The 18,318-nt window shown below is 39.6% G+C and overlaps 2 protein-coding genes across 7 annotated transcripts in view; both read right to left on the bottom strand.

Annotated features, from left to right (window-relative positions):
• Window positions 1–1,441: 1,441 nt before the first annotated feature.
• On the bottom strand, window positions 1,442–6,640 carry LOC108416060. Of its 3 annotated transcripts, none has more exons than XM_037544438.1 (7): window positions 6,517–6,640; window positions 3,208–3,305; window positions 2,782–3,048; window positions 2,645–2,668; window positions 2,498–2,521; window positions 2,362–2,381; window positions 1,442–1,863 (listed from the first exon to the last, which is right to left on the bottom strand). In XM_037544438.1, the coding sequence occupies exons 1-7, from the start codon at window positions 6,549–6,551 to the stop codon at window positions 1,861–1,863; spliced, it is 471 nt and encodes a 156-aa protein (XP_037400335.1). In that variant the 5' UTR covers window positions 6,552–6,640; the 3' UTR covers window positions 1,442–1,860. The 3 variants fall into 3 exon arrangements, with proteins under 3 accessions (XP_037400335.1, XP_037400334.1, XP_037400333.1); XM_037544437.1 differs by lacking the exon at window positions 6,517–6,640 and adding an exon at window positions 6,227–6,484 and having other exon boundaries at window positions 2,358–2,381; XM_037544436.1 differs by having other exon boundaries at window positions 1,443–1,863; window positions 2,358–2,381.
• A 6,465-nt stretch (window positions 6,641–13,105) lies between these two features.
• Window positions 13,106–18,318, bottom strand: part of LOC108439444 (PH and SEC7 domain-containing protein 1) — an 87,698-nt gene continuing 82,485 nt past the window's right edge. For all 4 annotated transcript variants that reach the window (XM_037544099.1, XM_037544098.1, XM_037544097.1 and 1 more), the window contains 3 exons: window positions 17,414–17,558; window positions 17,139–17,282; window positions 13,106–16,098 (listed from right to left, as the gene is read on the bottom strand). In XM_037544099.1, the coding sequence (XP_037399996.1) occupies window positions 15,826–16,098; window positions 17,139–17,282; window positions 17,414–17,558 (562 nt within the window). In that variant the 3' untranslated portion in view covers window positions 13,106–15,825. The remainder of the gene's footprint in view (window positions 16,099–17,138; window positions 17,283–17,413; window positions 17,559–18,318) is intronic.

An 18,318-nucleotide genomic window follows, 5' to 3' on the forward strand; every position in this document is an offset into this window, starting at 1 on the left:
ATACACAGACATACAGATGCATTCATCACAGATTTAGTCATACAAGTAGGTGCGTTTTCTGTATTTTATGTAATTATTAAATTTGTCGTGCTATTATTTGTTTTTATTTATTTATTTATTTATTAGGCCTAACCAGGGACTGCAGCTGCAAATTAGCCTAAGCTAGATGCTCTATATGCATTACATGTGTTGTGTTCTATGTAACAATGTTTATCTGTATTGTCCCTGTCACATGAACAAAAGGTAAGATAAGATGTTTGATAAAAGTTTGGCCTTATAGTTCATCTAACACCAAACAGCAAGTTAACAGAGCAATTATCCTGAGTTACATCCTGTTAACTCTTTATTGAAAGGATCCCAGATAGGAAGCACATATCCATCTGCTAGCTTGATTAGGTCGACACCCCGTTGACTGTATTCCACTCCTGGTCCACCCTCGGACCACCCAGATTATTATGCTGTATATAAGGTCTAACTGAAACAGGTTTTAAATGTGCATTTTGGAAAATAAATCAAAGCAAATATTACAAAACAACTGGGGAAAGAAAAGATGAGATAATATTAAATGATTTTGTGAATGTGCTGCTGATGTGCATTGATATCGCTGTTAGCATTAGTCAATAAACTGATTTACAAAGGATAATGAAAGAAAAATGAAGAGAAAAATAAGTAAATTGGACCATGAGTGGAAAATAAAAGATCAAAAGTTCCATTATGCGTAAAATTCTTCTTGAGAAGAGTCGGCTGTCTGGAGAACACAGAGTAAAAACACGGTGGGCCACCAGCTTTGCCATCAATGGGCTAACAGTATCCACTATCCGTCTACTATCTGTAATACAATTATAATTTAAGGTAGCCTTAAATTTAAGGTGAAACTCCAAATCAGTTTTTACAGTGTAAAAAAAAAACACCTCATTTTGGAAACCAGCTAAACCCAAGCCAGATGTTGGGCATAAATGTTTACATGACATTTTGACATCCCCATCAGGTTAAGGTCACCCTGGAGAACTCTATACATGCTTAGCAGCTTTTAAAATATATAAAAATATATTTAAAAAAAACTACTGGTCAAATGTTTTTGTGCTAGCAGGACACTAACGAGGAGACGTGTAGAAGAGATGGCAGAGGACTTTAAGAACCGCATTATTGGGGAAGCTTCTCTGTTTTTGACGTATATATTTATGTTTATATTAATATAAGTAAAAATAATGTGTGGCAATGCCTTATTAAAGCATGGGAATGAGATCTTAATGCATCCACACATTAGGATCTCGGTCCCACGCCTTACTAAGTTGTGGCCACGACTTAATTATCTTGTTCCCACGGCTTATTAAGTTGTGGCCATTTTGGGCCGTTTCTTTTGGACCAGTCTTCATGAAATTTACACACAACATAAACGGCAACGATTATGTCAAAAACTGAAAAACCACAAAGTTGGAGATACAAGGTTTTCAGCGAGATATATACATATACATTGTTATATAATCAGTGTTAAGTAATTAAATATAATTATATTTAATTAATTAACACTTAACACTGAGCAGGTTTACAGTGGTGCACTACTGGAAACTTGTTCAGTGTTAATGTGCACATTAAACTGACCCCAGTTTATCGTCTCTGACTGACTGATTAGCACTAGTGAGACAGCTTGTCACACTATTCCCTGCGATATGATTTGTTTCTTGAAGAGTTCAAGGTTCAGCCTCTCTTGGAACAGTCTCTGAAAAACCTTTGTAATATACTTTCTGAAGATAACTACCAAACCAATGAGGGCTAAGATACTCAGGAGGGCCAAAAAAAGGATATCTATACGATAATGAGGACTGGTGCTGGTGCTGGTGCTGATGCCAAAACATGCAATTACTGTGGAAAAGAAAAGAAAACAGTGTTACATTATTAAAGTAAGGCAGAAATCAGAGCAGGATCTACAAATATAACAGAATATAATGAGCAGATCATTTATACTTGTGAAAATAAAGTACCAGTTACATTAACAGTGGCAAAAGCAAAGATTAAACCCTTTATATCCCAGGCTTGTTACATCCAAAGGCTTATTTTTCAGAAACTACATGGAAAGCAAAGCAAATGAGCTCTTATTCCTTAGCTATAATGGTGAAGAATGAAAGTCTGGATGGTCAGCAGGATATTTACTGCAAGTTCACAAATATGTTCATTATTTTCCATTCAAAATGGTCTTAATGTGAATTATTTTATAATTGTTACGTGTGTGATGCTGTAAGTATTGTTGAAATAGTTCTGATAAAGTAGTTTCACTGGCCCATTTGCTGTAAATATGTAAAATGAGTATTCTAATGTAAATAAACTCAGTAGAATATTAAAAGAAGAGGACAGTGTACTTTCTGGTGCAGTAGCGAAGAAATCTGTGAAAAGAGTCAGATTGAGATCAATTTAATCGAAAGCATTTAAAATTTAATGAATAAATAATAGATTTTTTTTTTCTCATGTGAATAGAACAGAAGAGGGAGAATTACTGTACCTGGTGGTATAGTAGTGACCTCCTCTGTGAAAGAAAGTCAGACTGAGATCAATTTAATCGAAAGCATTTAAAATTTAATGAATAAATAATTGATGAATTGATTTTTTTTCTCATGTGAATGGAATAGAAGAGGAAGAGTTACTGTACCTGGTGGTGCAGGAGTGACCTCCTCTGTGAAAAGAGTCAGATTGAGATCAATTTAACAGAAAGCATTTAAAATTCAACGAATAAATAATTGATGAATTTAACATTGTGTAACTTCTCTACTGACAAAAGAAACATACCTGATAACATCACACTGAGATCCCCTTTAATAGATGTACATGTCAGTTGTACCCAAAGTCTAAATGTCCCGCTGTCTTTCATGGATGGATTCTGAATTGTGTAATTAACTGTGGGATTCCCGTCACAATCAGTGTCACTTTTCAGCTCAATTCCATTCTTTATCCATTTGTATTGAGTACAGCTGCAGCTTGGATCACGTGTAATATTGCAGGTCAGAGTTAATGGTTTCCCAACTGTTCCAGTTATGTTCTGACATTCAACATAATCTAGAAAAAAACAAAACAAAACATAAACAAAGAATGAATACATTGTCATTAAATGCATTGTAATAGTTCAATAAACAGACACACACACACACACACACACACCCACACACACACACACACACACACACACTTTAACATATATGTGATATGTGAACTGACTTCTGTCACTTTCACTGGAGCAGCCTGTGAGAAGCAGGGCTTGGATCAGCACAAACTGAAGCAGACGCAGTCGGTCCACAGCCTCAGTCATTCTGGAGCTGCATGTAAACATGTAATTAGATTAAAGTCCAAATGTGAAATGCAAATAACCAGATGTACGAGAACAGAGCTTTAGAAAATAGTCTCAGTGGATTACATCACATCAAGCTGATTACTAGTTATTTATTTGTTTATAAGATGTATAATCTATATTTTTAAATGAAATCTACTTCTACACTGCATACAAAGTTATTTCTAGATTGCTCGGCTAAAGTGAGGTTTGTATCTACTGATTCCTTCATTCACAGAATGTTACAATCAGAGCTTTTAAAATATTTTTGTTTTGTTTTTTTAAAAAAATGATAAATGACAATTTCATATACTAAACCGAACGTCTCATAAACACGTCAGTTACACTTTAACTATAACTGAAGAAGCATGAGAGGCCTGTCAGCTGTATCCCTAAACTAAAGCCCCCATCACATTGCTTCATTTATGAAGACTGACAGACTAACAGTCTAACGGTTTCACTGCACTTTTAAAGAAAAGAACTTCACATTTTGCATAATTTAAAAACTTGAGTTACACTTTAAATTGTATCAAGATATCATGATGAACATACTGATAGAAACGCTCCAATCTTGCTCCTTTAACTTCCACTACAATTAAGAACATTTCACTTCTCCTGTGAAGTTGCCATTTTGTAGATGTCAGGTTTTATACATCATTGATTTTTTTCACTTTGAAGTTCTGATTCCTGTTTCTCATTACAGATACAATCACATGTCCTACAGATGAGATCTAAAACAAATAAGTAATGCTGTTTTCCATGTCCAGTCATCTGATAGGGGGTCCAGCAAGGTTTGAAGATATTCAGTAGGGTATCTATGATGCTCACATGTAATGTACCTGGCCTGTCAGTCTCATGATAAACACTTTTGCCTTCATAGTCAATGCCATGTATCTCTGTTTCAGATACATAAGGTTTGACCCAGTCATCGGTCCACAAGGCCATTGGACTCCTGGCATTCTGTTCTGAGATGGTGATAATTCCACTGACTGACAAACTTGTAAGGAACATGTAATGTAGGGTCCACAAATGCGTCTGATCATCTGAGGATACAATATAGGTATGTTCCACAGAGCTGCCTATATACACTATATTGCCTTTAAGGGGCCGAGCCAAACTCCTGGAAAACGACACCACACCATAATCCCCCCTCCACCAAAGTTTACACTTGGCACAATGGAGTCAGACAAGTACCGTTCTCCTGGCAACCGCCAAATGCAAAGTCATCCATTAGACTGCCAGACAGAGAAGCGTGATTCATCACTCCAAAGAACACGTCTCCACTGCTCTAGAGTCCAGTGGCGGTGCTTTACACCACTGCATTCCATGCTTTACATTGCGCTTGGTGATGTAAGACTTGGATACAGCTGCTCAGCCATGGAAACCCATTCCATGAAGCTCTCTACGCTGTTCTTGAGCTAATCTGCAGGCCACATGAAGTTTGGAGGTCTGCTGCAATTGACTCTGTCACCTGTGATGACATTGGTGACCTCTGTGCACTATACGCCTCAGCATCCAGTCTCTGTCATTTTACGTGGCCGACCACTTCATGGCTGAGTTGATGTCATTCCCAATCTCTTCCACTTTGTTATAATACCACTGACAGTTGACTGTGAAATATTTAGCAGTGAGGAAATTTCATGACTGGACTTGTTGCACAGGTGGCGTCTGATCACGGTACCACGCTGGAATTCACTGAGCTCCTGAGAGCGACCCATTCTTTCACTAATGTCTGTAGAAGCAGTCTGCAGGCCTAGGGGCTCAGCTTTATACACCTGTGGCCATGGAAGTGATTGGAACACCTGAATTCAATTATTTGGATGGGTGAGTGAAGACTTTTGGAAATATAGTGTAGGTCTGACACAACCCTGCTAACATCTGCCCACAGTCGTTCATTCCTTGGTTATGGAAGCTCCTCCCCCATTAAAACCTGTTTTCTATTCCTCCTTTTCTTACCATTTACTCTGGCCCTGTTCCTCCTAACTCTTAGTGACAGACCAAACACTGAGACTCCCAGCTGGAAAAAGAGCTGTGTAAGTTTTTCCATTCTGGGCGACTTTTTACTTTCACTTCACTACATTTCAGAGTCTAATATCTGACTTTTTCCTCCACTACATTTTGAGAAATCTGTCGTTCCTTTTGTTTTTGTGTGTATAAAAACGTAACATGTCAAAACGAAAGAAGCGCAAAGCCAAAGCACCAATCAGGGCACAGCGGTCACTTTGTTCTGAGCTTGTTTTGACCTGTTGGTCATACCAACCCAGTGCAGCAGGTTGAACATCAGAGGCAGCAGCATAAAATCTGGGAGCACATTCGTCACCTAAATGATGAACTAACCTAACTTTGTGTAAACAGAGCACAATATAGACCACATATGCAGTCGTGACTGGCGCGGCTTTTTTCTGAATTCATACAAACACTTTCATTTTATAGTAAATTAGTTTGGGTTAGTTTATGTTTATGAACAGAGGCCTACAGATCAACATAGTAAAGGAAAACTTATTTGTGATCCTGAGTTTAAAGCCAGTTTCTGTTCAGCTTGTAACTGATTTACAAAGTAATCTTAAACTGAAACTTTGCTTGTGTGTAAAAAGTGATTTCAGAGCCACTCGGTTCTCCCTGATGGAAACTGTTTACCTTCAGTGTTTTGTGCTTATGATCATTTTAATAGACGTCAGCGTCACTAATTAATGACGTTCTATTAAAAGACTGGGAGAGGACTTTCACCTGAAATGAGTTAATGAACCGAGTCTTGTTATAAAAATGATAACAGGATATTAGAGTCATAATTAATCTTTTAGTACTTTTACTTTCGATACTTAAGTACATTTGAAGGCAAATACTTTAGTACTTTTACTCAAGTGGAGGTCTAGATTAAGGAACTTCTACTTTACTGGAGGAATATTTTACCTTGGGTGTCTCTACTTTAACTCAAGTACATGATCTGTGTACTTCGTCCACCTCTGGCATGAGATCTGAGTTACACTTCAAACTTGAGGTAAACAAACTCGCGCAGTTTCTTCCTTTCGCGTCCTCAAGGTTCATTCCGTCTCGCGTTTCCTCGCGTGTCTTTTGCCCTAACCGGCTCGTCATAGTTCTGTTAGAAAGTTCTGGGCTGGTTAAAAATATCTCGACCTACAGTCCCGGAAGGCGAGACCAAGCGACGCCTCCGTTCTGAGGGAAACATAAAGAGAACTTACAGTGAAGACCAGCTAAACGCTGCCTGTCCACACATGACCGAGGTCAGGAGATCCGTGCTGCTACTCCGAGCCTCAAACTTTACGCTTTTAAAATGGAGCTTTTTCCTGTTCACATCTGATACTGATCTCCAGAAACAGGGGGGAGACCCCGCCTACCCACCTGGCTCTGTCTAGACTGTATCGCACTGAAAAGGACATCAGCTTTGACTTCAAGTAGAGGAAACTTAGAAAAAACGACATTAGAAATGTCTCTTAGTTTTAGAACAGAAACACTATAAAAGTGGCGCTTTGCTTTACTGTCTTTTAAACCCTTACCAAGCCATGGGCTCGCTGGTGGGCCCAAAGTTTCATTACATCTATAACCCAAGAAAAGCTCCATCTGTTTGCACTGAAGTCACTGTAGTCAATGAATAACAAGCCTTGGTATGTAATAAGCATGTAATGTTAAGGTGTTCAATTCCAGCCCAAACCACAAGCATAGCTCATCTAGTGTTTGGTATAGTGTAGTGGGTAACACCTCTGCCTTCTACATTGTAGACCAGGGTTCAATCCCCTGTCTGGCTAAGTGCTCTACACTGTACCAATAAGAGTCCTTGGGCAAGACTCCTAACACTACCTTCACCTACCTGTGTAAAATGATCCAATTGTAAGTCACCCTGGATAAGAACATCTGCCAAATGCCATAAATGTACATTTGAAGCTTACAACCATGTATCAATGAACTCCATCAGTCACTAATAATAAATAAATAAGCTTAATCCAACACCTAGTGCAACTCTATAGTGTTTGTATCCAATGTTCCAATGCACAGTAGATTAATGAATTACAATTATGAACAGTTTATGGGAAAAATAAAACGTGTTTAGCACAGAGATATAGCCTTGTTACCATAAACAAAGTGGAGTAGCTTGATCAAAATGGGCTCTGAACTAATTCAGTCAGTGACCACACTGTGTCAGTAATATAGTGCTATTTCATAGAAATCAGATACAAAAAGTGCAAAATAATACAAATCCACATTTGCTACTTTTATGCAAAACATTTTATGAAATGAACATCTGCACCACTGGAAACCTGACCAGTGTTTATATTGTAGCTACACCGAAGAGGTGGTGCTGGTGTGCTTTATTAAAGCGTGTAGTGTCACCACAGCCGCGCTGAATTGTCTAACAATTCGCTCTAATTAGCCACTTCCCAATCTAAAGGAACACACACAGGCCTGCCCACTTTCACAATAAGGGTCTTTCTCCAAACATCCCAAAACATCTCTAAAAGCCATCCATCCATCCATCCATCCATCCATCCATCCATCAAGCCGCTTCTCCGTCAGGGTCGCGGGGGGTGCTGGAGCCTATCCCAGCAGTCTTCGGGCGGAAGGCAGGAAGCACCCTGGACAGGTCGCCAGTCCATCGCAGGGCAGACAGACAGACACAGACAGTCACTCCCACCCAGGGGCAATTTAGCATGTCCAATTGGCTCGACTGCATGTCTTTGGATTGTGGGAGGAAACCGGAGAACCCAGAGGAAACCCACGCAGACACGGGGAGAACATGCAAACTCCACACAGAGAGCACCCTGGTCGCCAGGCCAGGGAAACGAGCCCAGGCCCTCCTCGCTGTGAGGCGACAGCGCTACCCACCACACCACCGTGCTGCCCCATCTCTAAAATTTACCTTGTAAACACATTACAGTGTGTTTCATAAAACTGACTCCATCTTTTCAGTGTGTCACTTTCTTATTTCCCTCCTTCATCAGCTGTGACTGACTGATCAGCACTAGTGAGACAGCTGCCACACTATTCCCTGAGATATGTTCTGTTTCATGGAGACGTCCTCATTTAGCCTGTTTTCAAAACAGTCTCAGAGAAACCACTGTTATATACGTAATGTAGAAAACCTCCAAACCAGTGAGGCCTAAGATGGTCAGCATGGCCACAAAATTACAGCCACATGATGATTATAACAACTGTTGTTGACAATAATGTCATTTTCTGTAAAGAAGAAATTCCAGGAACCGTTACACTTGTGATGCTAAGTATTGTTTAAATAGTCCTAAAGAAACACTTTCACTGTAAATATGTAAGGTTTTTTTCTTATGTAAATAAACTCAATAGAATATTAAAGGTACCTGTACCTGCTGTAGAACTGACTCTCTCTGTGAAAAGAGTCAGACTGAGATAAATTTAACAGTGTGCACATTGATTTATCAGTCTACTCAGGCTTTAGCAGAGCTCAGTAACACTGAGATTAATAACTGATCATCACATTGATTTATCAGTCTACTCAGGCTTTAGCAGAGCTCAGTAACACTGAGATTAATAACTGATCATTACATTGATTTATCAGTCTACTCAGGCTTTAGCAGAGCTCAGTAACACTGAGATTAATAACTGATCATTACATTGATTTATCAGTCTACTCAGGCTTTAGCAGAGCTCAGTAACACTGAGATTAATAACTGATCATCACATTGATTTATCAGTCTACTCAGGCTTTAGCAGAGCTCAGTAACACTGAGATTAATAACTGATCATTACATTGATTTATCAGTCTACTCAGGCTTTAGCAGAGCTCAGTAACACTGAGATTAATAACTGATCATCACATTGATTTATCAGTGTACTCAGGCTTTAACAGAGCTCAGTAACACTGAGATTAATAACTGATCATTACATTGATTTATCAGTACTCAGGCTTTAGCAGAGCTCAGTAACACTAAGATTAATAATTGATCATCACATTGATTTATCAGTCTACTCAGACTTTAGCAGAGCTCAGTAACACTGAGATTAATAACTGATCATTACATTGATTTATCAGTCTACTCAGGCTTTAGCAGAGCTCAGTAACACTGAGATTAATAACCAAAGATTTCAATCTTCTGAAGATTAATTTTTTTTAATTTAGTTGAAAAGTATTGAAAACTTGTTTTCCTAAAAATGTAAAAAGTTAGTGTATTCTGAATACTGTCTTTACAAAACGTAACTTGAAGAGTGTATATACAGTTGAAACCAGAAGTTTACATACACTATATAAAAAGACATATATGCATTTTTTTCTCACTGTCTGGCATGAAATCAGAATAAACGTTTCCCGTTTTAGGTCAATTAGGATTACCAAAATTATTTCAATTATTTGATTGAGTTTGCAGTTAAGCACCCAAGTTTCTGTACACCTCACGGCCATGTTTGATCGGTTGGTTCCCAGTTGTGGTATTTTGAAACAGCGCTTTGAAACGGTAAAGAAGTCACATCACTTCTTTATGGTGACGGCTGAGTTCTCTCATGATGCTCTCTGCTGGCTAACTGGTGGTGTTGGAACAGCCAGCATTGTTCTTAAATCATCCTGAGTAAACAGGCAAACACAAAAAAATTACATCTGTAACTTTTGCCTGAACACCTAAAAGCACAAAGCACATTACATTCACATCCTTTTGCATCTCTCCTCTGATTGTTTGCTCAGTGTACAACAGCTGAGATTACATGGAGTTAACAGCTTGCATTTGACAAAATCTCTGATGTGTTACAAAGGTGCAAGTTGGTCTGATACAATTAATAGTCCAGTTAGATTATTTGTTGTACATTATTTTCCCCAGGACTCAGTACCACTACCTTTTGTCCTTGAATCTGCTCATTACAAGCCAGGAACACATATAGAAATGCTTACACTTTATTTACTAGCTAGAACTGCTTAACAAAACAAGTGGATAGCTAGTTTGCATGGATAACTAACATTCTCTTGGTATATGCTGCACATTGACTCAACCATTTGTGAGAATTTGGTGAAGGATGACTCGTCTTTTCACACTTTTCCCCACATTTCTAGTGTTTAAGTTTTTTTCAGTACTGAAATCTCAAGTACTCAATCAGTAAACACAGTAGCTAAATAAGTTCTTTAGTCCCAATGCCCCACAAGATAAAAGTTCTTGTAAATAATTATACAGCCCCATAAAAATGTCAGTTGATATTAAAAAAAATAAAAAATATATATATGCAAGTACATGAATAAAGATTTATATCAATGCATAATTATATTGTATACATATTGTTTAAATATAAGATTATGGCGATTACAGAGGTAGGTATATATGTTTATTTATGAAGGATATTTTTTTCATTATTATTTAAAGTTAGGCATTAGACAGCTCCCTCAAACAAAGAGCAAAAGGTCCCCATAAGCATAATGGCCTAAAACTATTTTGAAGACATAGTTATTCATGATAGTTTCACTGGCTAGCTAGTATTATGTGCTAACTATAGTGATCCGAGAGAGTGAATATAGGGGGAAAGAGTATCGGACCAAGCACTGAGCCTTGTGGGACACCAGTGGAGAGTCTGCATGAAGCCCATGTGGATCCACTTTAAGGATACATCCAAATACCCCAGAAGGTGTTGCTTCTTCTTCCTGATCCAGTTCCTCTTCTTCATGACCCAGAAACTGATTTCTCTGATGCCGTCATTACAGCAAAAGGCCATGAAGAGCCAAAAACGTCCTGAAACATCCTGTTCAGCCATTTTAAGCTGTACACAGCATAGAACTCTGTCCCCTCCTAATTCAGATGGTGTCGTATGAAAAGGGGCATTGCACATAAACCTCAGCAAATCCCTCTGTAATTCTGGAGCTGCATGTAAACATTTCATTAGATTGCAGTGCAATAAGTGAAAGTGAAAAGTAAATACATAGTTGACTTATAAAGTTGTTTTATTTTTGATTTTGCACTCAGTAAATTTAAGAGGGGGCTAGAATGGACAGAAACTTGAGAGACCATTGTTAACATTAACCGACATAATTGATGCTGTTATTAAAGCAAGGGGACACATTACTAATATAAAAGAAATGATGCATGCAATTATTTTGAAATTAAAGTGGCAATAAATGGTCACTCATTGCACAGATTTTGCTAATAATACTGTTACTGACTAATAGCCTGTTCGTGTCCTCGGTGCTTAAAGAGTGTTTATACTTACGTCGCTGTTGGTCAACACTGAGTGATGTGAGGTGATCCAGGCATCTTCCTTTGCCCTTGCTGAAACTTTCACGTTGAATGTATGACGTATGAATGTTTGCTGACATTTGATACTGATCCCAAAGCCACTGAAGAGGGGAAGTCAAAATGTATAAAACTAAAGACCCCTCGTCTGTTCTTGTCTGGACTGAAAGTCAATTAATTTTATCTTGATTTAGCAGAATGAGGGTTGGTGGCCACAGTTTTTCTGTTGTATGGCCACAGTAATTAAAAATGCTAATATACATACTCAAATGACAAGATCTCTCAAATCTCTATAGGGAGTCATTTTTGCTTTGACACCAATGGTAAAGTTGTCCTGACCTTAACAGACAGTGGTCTTCTGATGTCTTGATGAGCCTACATAAGTGTTGGTCAGCAGAGAAAATATTCTAATGTTACATTTCTGGGAGTGTCCCCTCACATGCCTGTGAAATGAATGCTGTGCCATACTGCCCCACTCTGCTCTATGGGCCAATAGGCCTGGACGATCTGCAAAGATAACTAGGTCGAACATTTCTAGTTAAAAATCATGCTTATTGATTATATAGGCTCCCTACCCACATCCACCTGCCCTCAAGCAAAATATACACACTACTGCAGCCCCTAGTCACACTGAGGCAGAGCTCCAAAACACGTCAGCTTTGATTTTTGGTTCCATGCACTCACAGGGCTTCTTAACCAGCTTTATCTCTCTCAGACTATTGGGGCATGCACCCCCACACTTCTTAATGCAATGTGAACCACAATTTCTCAGCATATTTAAAGCTGTATTATTAGATCTTTCTAGTCCTTTGTCAGTTTTCCAACTTGGCCATTCTCACCTTTTAAGCATTGTTACAATATCCAATTACAGATCTACTAGCTAGTAAGTACCTTCTTCTAAGTTTAGAATAGTGTTAAGTAATGCTGTAGCTCACTATGTTGAATAGCCCACTGCGAAGTCCACATATGTAGTTCATTCCTGAATTATGAAGTTCACAAAAGTCAGGATTGTTCACTTGTTCCTGTTCAGCATTTAGTGCCAAGGGCTACTTCAATACAACGTGAATGAAAGCTAATCGATGAAAGAAGTTAGCATGTGCTTGTTTGTATTTTACAAACTTTATACACAATATCAGATTTCATGCATCTTTTCAGACCCCTCTATATCACAAAATGAAGGGTCACTCAGTGCTGTCCACATTTGCCTGGTGGCCAGATAGTTAGAAACAATGATGTACTGAAAAGTAAAAGAGCATAATCAGGAGATCAAAGAGCTTGAACTGCCCTCTGCTCATGGACAGGAACATCAAGGAAAAGGTAAAACTTTGTTGGTCTTTTTTAAACAGATAGTTTAACGATCCATCCTGGCAGTGGTTTGTGAACCACTATAAGATTAGAGAGACAGATGTAGAGCTGTTCAATGCTTGCAAACATTCCTTAAAGACGATTAAAGACTTTTCCCTCTAAATCTATTCACCAAAATAACTCAATGCAATAAAATACTTAACATTTGTAGAACTGTGCTTGGTTTTCTTGGTTTTCCTGTACAGCGGCATTTATGCATACTTTGGCATTTTGGACACTAAAGATTACTGGCCTCTTTAAATAGATGTGTGTCTTTATTTTTGCTCCTACAGGCCATAAAGAGAGGCTATGCAGACACCATTGCCTTACAGATTTTTTTACAATGCAACTGATGATCAGAAATGAAACACCAGAAAATTAAAAGGGGGTATTAAGACAGCCTAAAGATGTATACACGTAACCTTCAACCTTACAAAAAACGGGATTTTTCCTTCTTTTACATGTAGTAGAGTTTTACCCAGTTCCTTTACCCTTCACAATCCTGGCAGTGAATTGAGAAAAAAGGAGCACTAATATTCACGGGGAACAATACACAGAATATAAATGAAAGCAGACCACAATTTCATGCCGTTTATAAATATTCAGGTGCTGGTTATAATTACAGTTAAAGATTCATATGCAGTTTTTTAGTCAGACAGCAGGCCATGTCATCACTATAGCCTTACAGGACTGCATAAGCTGTGCTCCATCAAATCCTGCCACTGATCAAAAAACTGCACACATCCGACAGCAGTTGTGCGTGCGTGTGTGTGTGAGAGAGAAGCACATGCATGCACACACTCACGCACACTCACAGTCTGTGTGCAGTGCTGTAGTAATAGCCATAGAAATGACATCACTCTCTATGGTTATGGCTGAGTTCTCTCATGGCGCTCTCTGCTGGTTAACTGGTGGTGTTGCAACAGCCAATGTTGACCTTAAATCAGCCTGAGGAAATAAAAATGGCTTTGCAACTGTAATTTTTGCCTGAACTCAAAAAAGATCAAGTACATTACATTCACATTTTTTTTTTGCATCTCTTCTTTGATTGCTCGTCCAATGCTCAACAGCAGAGATTACAGAGATCATACATGGAGTTAACAGTTTGCATTTGACAAAATCTGTGACGTGTTACAAAGGTGCAAGTTGGTCGTGTACAACTGATAGTTCGGTTTGATTTCTTGCGTATTATTTTCCCCAGGACTTGGTACCACTGCCCTTTCCCTTGCTTCTCTTCAAATCAGATCAGGAACAGATGTGGAAAAGCAGACAAGCTTGCTCACGCTTCATTTACTTGCTGGAACTGCTTAACCAAACAGATAAATAAATAAATAAGCCAACGATGTGATGTGAAACCTTCTAGAAAATGTCTAGAATCCCCATCGTCATGATTCTCTGAGTCTGTAACATTCTAATAGACAGCGCCTCAGTAACTAATGTACATATACATGACACAGCATTACAGTTTCACCTGTCCGTTCTTATAGTGCCCTTATCATACAGGATAAAGCGAGCCAAATGGAAATGCTCTGAGCATACAAATACAGGCCCGTGTCGGACAGACGGATGCTGATCCATGATTAAGATGTGCATCAAATACATTCCACATACATTTGATATATTTTGTCAAGCATACACCCATTCGTCACTCATACACACAACAAAGGACAAATTTCAATGTTAAACAAAGCCCAAGTGTTGTGAAAAAATCACAGAGACACATTCAGAGAGCTGGGTGGGGAACATAACGGGCCTGAAAGACAGCCAAGCTACACACGGTATATTTCATATCACCACTAGATTCGCTGCTTTTCTGCAAAAGAGAGGAGATTACAAGAAGCCATCACTATTCAGCCATGCTGGCCACAGTGGACAAGAACACTCAGCCAAGAGAACCAATAAAAGGACAAGGACAGTAATAATATTCAAAGGTAAATAAACTCCAGAGACGTATATTAAATGTATCTCAGATAGGAATAATAGTTAAGATTGAGTGCAAGAGACATTCTGGGGCAAAAATGACCGTCGTATTTAAAACGAAAGGTTTCTGGTATGATCTACCTACGGTTCATGATAATCAGCTCGGCCCAGGAGCCTTTTGAAGTGTTCGCGCGATTCGCAGCAGACCACTGCAAAGTAATCACTCATTCTGACTCCGTGATTGGCGACTATTGTCAAGTGGTTGCTGAAGTAGGTGGACACGATCCATTCAAAAATGGCCCCTTATGTGATCTTTGGCACTTGAAGCAGTGCACTAGCTATCAAATAAGGGGCCATTAGGATTTAGCCCAGATATATACAGAAGATGCACAGCCGTCTGCCGTTATGAGAAATTTCCCCATCTTACACGAAACAACCTATGGATGCTGTTCAGTGCACTGCTCATGTGGAATGTGACGCCCCCTGTTGCTATGAATTTAACAGATATAAACAGGTAGTTTCAGTATGACTTCTTGTAAAACGAAAAAAGTGCAAGGAATGACTTGCCAAAAAAAAAAAAAAAAAAATTCCCCACAACACTGAATTGTTTTTACATGCAGGGAAGCTGAAAGGTGCAATTGCCCCTGCATGATATTTTGATGCTAACAGTCACTTTAAAGGTATTGAGCTGTTTTGGTCCCAGGACGGAGGTGATTGGAGAGTGTGTGGATCCATAGAGCAGATGGCAGAAAGACGGATGAGCGGACGTGTCCCCTCTACCCCCTCTCTCTCTCTTTCTCTCTCTCTCTCTAGCTCAGTTCTACCCTCGTTTCTCAGATCAACATCCTTTAAATACTTTCCTCTGCCCCTCCTCCCCCCACAATCACAACCCAGGACTCTGTCATCATTCACCAGCTGGCCAATCACAGAGTCAGACTCAGTCAGAATCTGTGCCACTTCCTGCGGGCACACAGAGAGCAGGAGGGCGCACACAAGTAAGAGAACGACCTCACTTCCCTTCCAGCACAAAGAGCTTCCAGTATGAGTTGCAACAGGTCACTTTTTGACAGCCTGCCGGTAGCTGTGTCTCTGGCCTTGTCCGCGGACGCAGCCTGTTCCTGTGCCATTTCCTGTGGCTGAAGGGTCCCTTGCGGTGCTGGGACCATCTCTGGTGCTGCAGGTCAGGCTGCTCTCCTGGAGAGTTGGGCTGGACTGAGCCCTCTGCAGTGAACCCTCCTCCAGCAGCATGGCCTCAAACACGGACAGATTGTCGTCTCCACAGCGCTGCTTTGCTCTCAGCAGCATGCTGTACGTCTCATACCGCGTTTTCTAAGACAGACAGAGAAAACATAAATATTTGGAAATCTAGTTTCTTTGGAGAGTGTAGATTTTAAACCAGTCCTATCCCCCTAATATTTGTTGTAGCCAATTCCAGCCGCTAGGTAAAGCTCCCTTGTCATACAATGATAGCAAGCTGGACTCTAGCACCTTCATCCTCTGAGATATGTCAATGATTACGGTGTCTTTTCAAACTGCGGCTAACACAATGTCATTGGACAAAAAAACATAGGCAATTCTGTTAAGTCAAGTAAAAGATGACCGTGATGGCTAGCATCATGCTGTGTGACGGGGGAGAGGGAAGACCCTCCTAACCTCCAAGAGAGTTTGAGGCCAGTTGTGTGCTCTTGGAATCCTGGCTACAAATGGCTGTGGCATCAGCAGGGATCAAACTCATGATCCCCCCACGTGATAATTATAATGCATGCAATTGGTCAGTGAGTGTCCCGGGCCACTAAAGTTACAGTAAATGCTAGAAAAGTTCAGCCGATTAAAACAGAACCAACCCATCGAAATTAAATAATTCTCCATAATTTATCGGTTATAGGTCCAGGTACACATAGGACAATGTCTAGGACCACGGTCTGACTATTGCCCTCTGCTCTACAGTAATCTGTGCACTTCTAAAGTTCTACAATATGAGAATGTGAAAATTATGAGAAAATGCATTTGTTTCTGAGTTTAGTTCAATTTTCACCATAAAAACACAAAGATGTTCATTTTAGTTTCACTCACTTGGTCATATTAACATGTGTGGGCTATAGCGATCAGTAGCATTGCTAGCTAGCTACAATTTTTAACTGCTGGAGTTGAGTTTTCATGCGAGTTGCACAGCTCGGCACAGCTGACTTTACACCTGATATTCTCAGTAATGCACACTAATCATCTGCACTTTTGAATCAGATGCAATAATGTTGAATGTTGTTGCTTTGCAAAGATTATTCTGCAAACATCAAATGACAAATGATGTTCAACGTCCCCTTTGGTCTTCGTTTTACCTTCCAATAGTGTCAAGATGTCAAGTTTCTTACCTCAAACTCTAGATATTCTTCCCGTAGTCTGTACTCTTCCAGCTCACGACCTTTGACCTTTCGGTCAGGTGGGTACGAGCGGAGCTCAGCCAGCTCAGTGGAGGTGGCGTGAAAGCGAGCCTCGTGAGCTTGTACCTGCTCCTCCTACACAAACACAAGGTTTAGTGAGGACTCACAGTTTGAGAACAGAGTTCGTGGCTGCAGAACACACAGCAGAGACACAGGAGCCAGATAATGACAAAAAACATGCAGCTCTTCTACTTTAATAATGTGACCTGTGAGAGTTTGGAGGTAGAGCCTGGCAGCAGCGGGCGGCTGAACTTCTTCTGTGAGCCAATGGCAGCTGGCAGGGGTGGAGCAGAAAACATGGCAGCGACTGTGTTGATGCGAGTGATCCAAGACTGCATTTGCTCTGCATTCCTGCGCACACACACACACACACACACACACAAACACACACACACACACACACACACACACCAAGACCATATCAAAACTATACCAAAAACATTCAAAAAACAATACGAGAAGCAAAAATACTGGAACAATTAGGTGGAATAGGTTGTTTTCATTGTATAGTCATGTTTTTGATTTTGGATCAAAAGATGAGCATAGCCAGCTTTTAATTATTTTAATTCTGTGCAAGTAATATGGCAAATTAAAGCAAAATTAAGGTATCTGAAGTATTGGTCCCAAACTCTTTATACTATAATAACTACCTCAAGTCTGTGACCCGTCTCACTATTTCTACATACTTTTCTGTTCTAATCACTTTCTTAAAGATTAATCTTTACCTCACATGCCTATAAACCTTTGCTACTAACTCATCTTTGTATTCCTTTGTAAATTCTTTTTTTTTCTTGGTGCTGATGAAAGGTTTGCTGAAGCTGAAAATATTCAATATTGCTGTTTTTGGGATGCCCAGTTATTCAGAAGTAAAAGCGGACATTCTGTGCTTTAGTAAAAACATTGGTAAAATGTGGTATTAATTGGTTAATAAAGCAGGACAAAGAAAGGTGTAGTTACAGGTTTTAGACCACTAAGAATGCATATTATTTAGGTACAAGATACACACACACACACACACACACACACACACACACACCTCTGGTCTTTCCATAAGAGCTGTAACTGGGTTAGAACTGCAACTGGAGCAGAACAAAGTCTCCTGAGGGACTGG

The sequence above is a fragment of the Pygocentrus nattereri genome, chromosome 13 (genome assembly GCF_015220715.1).
Source record: "Pygocentrus nattereri isolate fPygNat1 chromosome 13, fPygNat1.pri, whole genome shotgun sequence".
In the NCBI taxonomy this organism is placed as follows: domain Eukaryota; kingdom Metazoa; phylum Chordata; class Actinopteri; order Characiformes; family Serrasalmidae; genus Pygocentrus; species Pygocentrus nattereri.

What these genes read in the sequence shown, in the direction of transcription:
- LOC108416060 (XM_037544436.1), bottom strand. Translation starts at nt 6,551, where the DNA reads ATGTGTGGACAGGCAGCGTTTAGCTGGTCTTCACT. An exon ending in CTCCAGTGAAAGTGACAGAA is followed by an intron (nt 3,049 to 3,207) that starts GTCAGTTCACAT and finishes GTTTTTTTCTAG; the next exon opens with ATTATGTTGAATGTCAGAAC. An exon ending in GGTCACTACTATACCACCAG is followed by an intron (nt 2,382 to 2,497) that starts GTACAGTAATTC and finishes CTCTTTTCACAG; the next exon opens with ATTTCTTCGCTACTGCACCA.